At 38.6% G+C, this 2,180-nt stretch overlaps 1 protein-coding gene across 1 annotated transcript in view; it reads right to left on the reverse strand.

Moving 5' to 3' along the window:
* The window catches only part of SYCP3 (synaptonemal complex protein 3), a 9,871-nt gene extending 9,680 nt beyond the window's left edge, over positions 1 to 191 (reverse strand). The window contains exon 1 of the mRNA XM_010144996.1: positions 40 to 191. Coding sequence (XP_010143298.1) covers positions 40 to 169 — 130 coding nt within the window. The 5' untranslated portion in view covers positions 170 to 191. The remainder of the gene's footprint in view (positions 1 to 39) is intronic.
* Positions 192 to 2,180: the final 1,989 nt, after the last annotated feature.

Raw genomic sequence — 2,180 nt, forward strand, 5'->3', positions numbered from 1 at the left:
CTAAAAAAAAAAAAAAAAAAAAAAAATTCACATGTGCACCTTCTCCAATATCTTCCTCTGATCCACTCAGCTCTCTCCTTTCCTCCTGAAAGTCATAGGCAGGTATGGCTTGATCTTCCTGTGCTTGTTTACCAGCTTTTCCTCCATGCTTTCTTCCTGATGGTGCCATAAGGAGATTTTCTTCCTACTGAAACAGTATGTTGTATTTGTTACACAACTTTCCCCACAATACTTCAAAGATAAGTATGTTTTTGTGCTTACACTGTCCTGTTACAGACACCCCTCTAACAGTCTCCACCTGTAAGGATACTCAAGCAGTCAAACTGGTTTAGCCATGAGGTAATCCACAGGATTGCCCAGCAGTGACATTTTTAAGAACAAGATAAAAGAAAATAAAAATACCAGGGCTAGTAGGAACGTACGATGAAGTAAATTAAGAGGCCTGCCTGCTCAGCTTCTATAATGTTTGTTATGTATTTTGTCATATCCAGTACTGGTATACCAATATTCTATTTTACATAATACATAAATAATAAACCATCGGAAGAACAATCTGATTCTACAAGCTCTCTCACACTAAAGAGACAAATACACACACAAAGGTGCCATTTTAAGGCAACTTTCCCTTACTGAATCTTTATTTATAGCTATTATGCCTCTGCATTCTGTAATGTAAGTAATGCAGTTTCTGTGTTTGTAAACATTTTACAAATACACTGCCATCTTAAAAAGCCCAATTTCTTTAGGAGTATTAATTTTCATATATTCTGTGTATTTGTATATTCAAGGAGTAAAATACCTATTTAGAAGGAAAAGCATAGCTGTAATCATTAAATGCATGAGTGACAAAATAAAATCATTTTTTCCTTAGCACTTTATCAACAATAGAAACAATATACAAATACAATAGTAAGCTCTTTAATCCTTGCTGAAGTATTTCTTCTTGTTATCTTGATCTGATAGAAGAGTTACGAAGCATTTCAAGTTAAGTGTTGCACGACTTACACTTTTTTAAAGCCTTCAAAAAAATAACAGGATTACTTGAAAGGTAGAAAGAACAGAAAAAAAAGTATCATCCTCAAGTACTGTATTTTCCAAACTAAGCAAGGCGTGACTCAGCAGTGGATAAAGTTCTCATGCTAGAGACAATTCAACACAGCTAGAAGTATCAGTAAGTTTTCCACAACCCAGGGCACAGACAGATCGAAAATCAAGTTTGCACACTGAAATTGAGAACACCAGTAAAGATCTTTTGAATTTCCAGGACTGTGAAGTCCCCCCAACATTAACAGCTGTCACACACCTGAATCTCCCATTTCGTGAATTAGTTATAGCTTTAAACGTATGGGGTTTTTAACCATGTATTACATGGATATATACAACGTGATCACATCAAGCTACTAAAGTAAGGAATACTGCTTTTTAATACGCAGCTTTTTCCGAGGCTGATGCATCTCTGTAGAGCATGATTTTTAGACCCTGCAAGTTTCTTTGAAAAACAAACCAAAAACATCTTTAAAAGATAAATTGGAAAATCAAAATCTCTTGCATTAAAATTATCCTCAAATGAGAGAAAATTTTCAAAACTCATTTTGCTTTTCAACTACTCCAGCTATTGAAAACATGATGTAAGTAGGAAGGTACTGGTACAGCATCTAGCTGTGCATGTCTGTGATTGTGCTGCCAAACAAAGCACTTCAACTTTAAACTCTAAGCATGTATTTTACCTCTGTTCTTTGTACAGAAAATCAGTATACAAAGCAGAACTCTCCAGTCCTTCCGTACACTGTAAAACAATCTTGCCACCTTACAACCCCATTTTAGTCTTTGCCCATTCGGTGTAGCTAGCTGCTTCAGCCGACTCAAGTATCTTCAATCCACAGCTGTGTATTTAACGATGATTTTTCAGAGAAACTCGCCCCCTTTTCTCACCCTGCTCAAAAAGATGTGATGTTCCCATGTGGGCCTCTTCACCATGGGGGCCCACCTGCTTCTACCTCAGAGCAGTAACAGAAACTTGGGCCGGCGCCACACGTCCACCCCCACAGGTTTTAGCAAATAGCCAGTGGGGTCTCAAAGACTTCAGGGCACCACGGTGTCCTAACCCTGTCCCTTACTCTCCCCTCTGCCGCTGCCCTGCGGTGGCCTCTACTCCACTCACCGCCTCACTCCCGCGCAGC

This window comes from Buceros rhinoceros, unplaced genomic scaffold (assembly GCF_000710305.1).
Source record: "Buceros rhinoceros silvestris isolate BGI_N320 unplaced genomic scaffold, ASM71030v1 scaffold11151, whole genome shotgun sequence".
NCBI lineage: Eukaryota > Metazoa > Chordata > Aves > Bucerotiformes > Bucerotidae > Buceros > Buceros rhinoceros.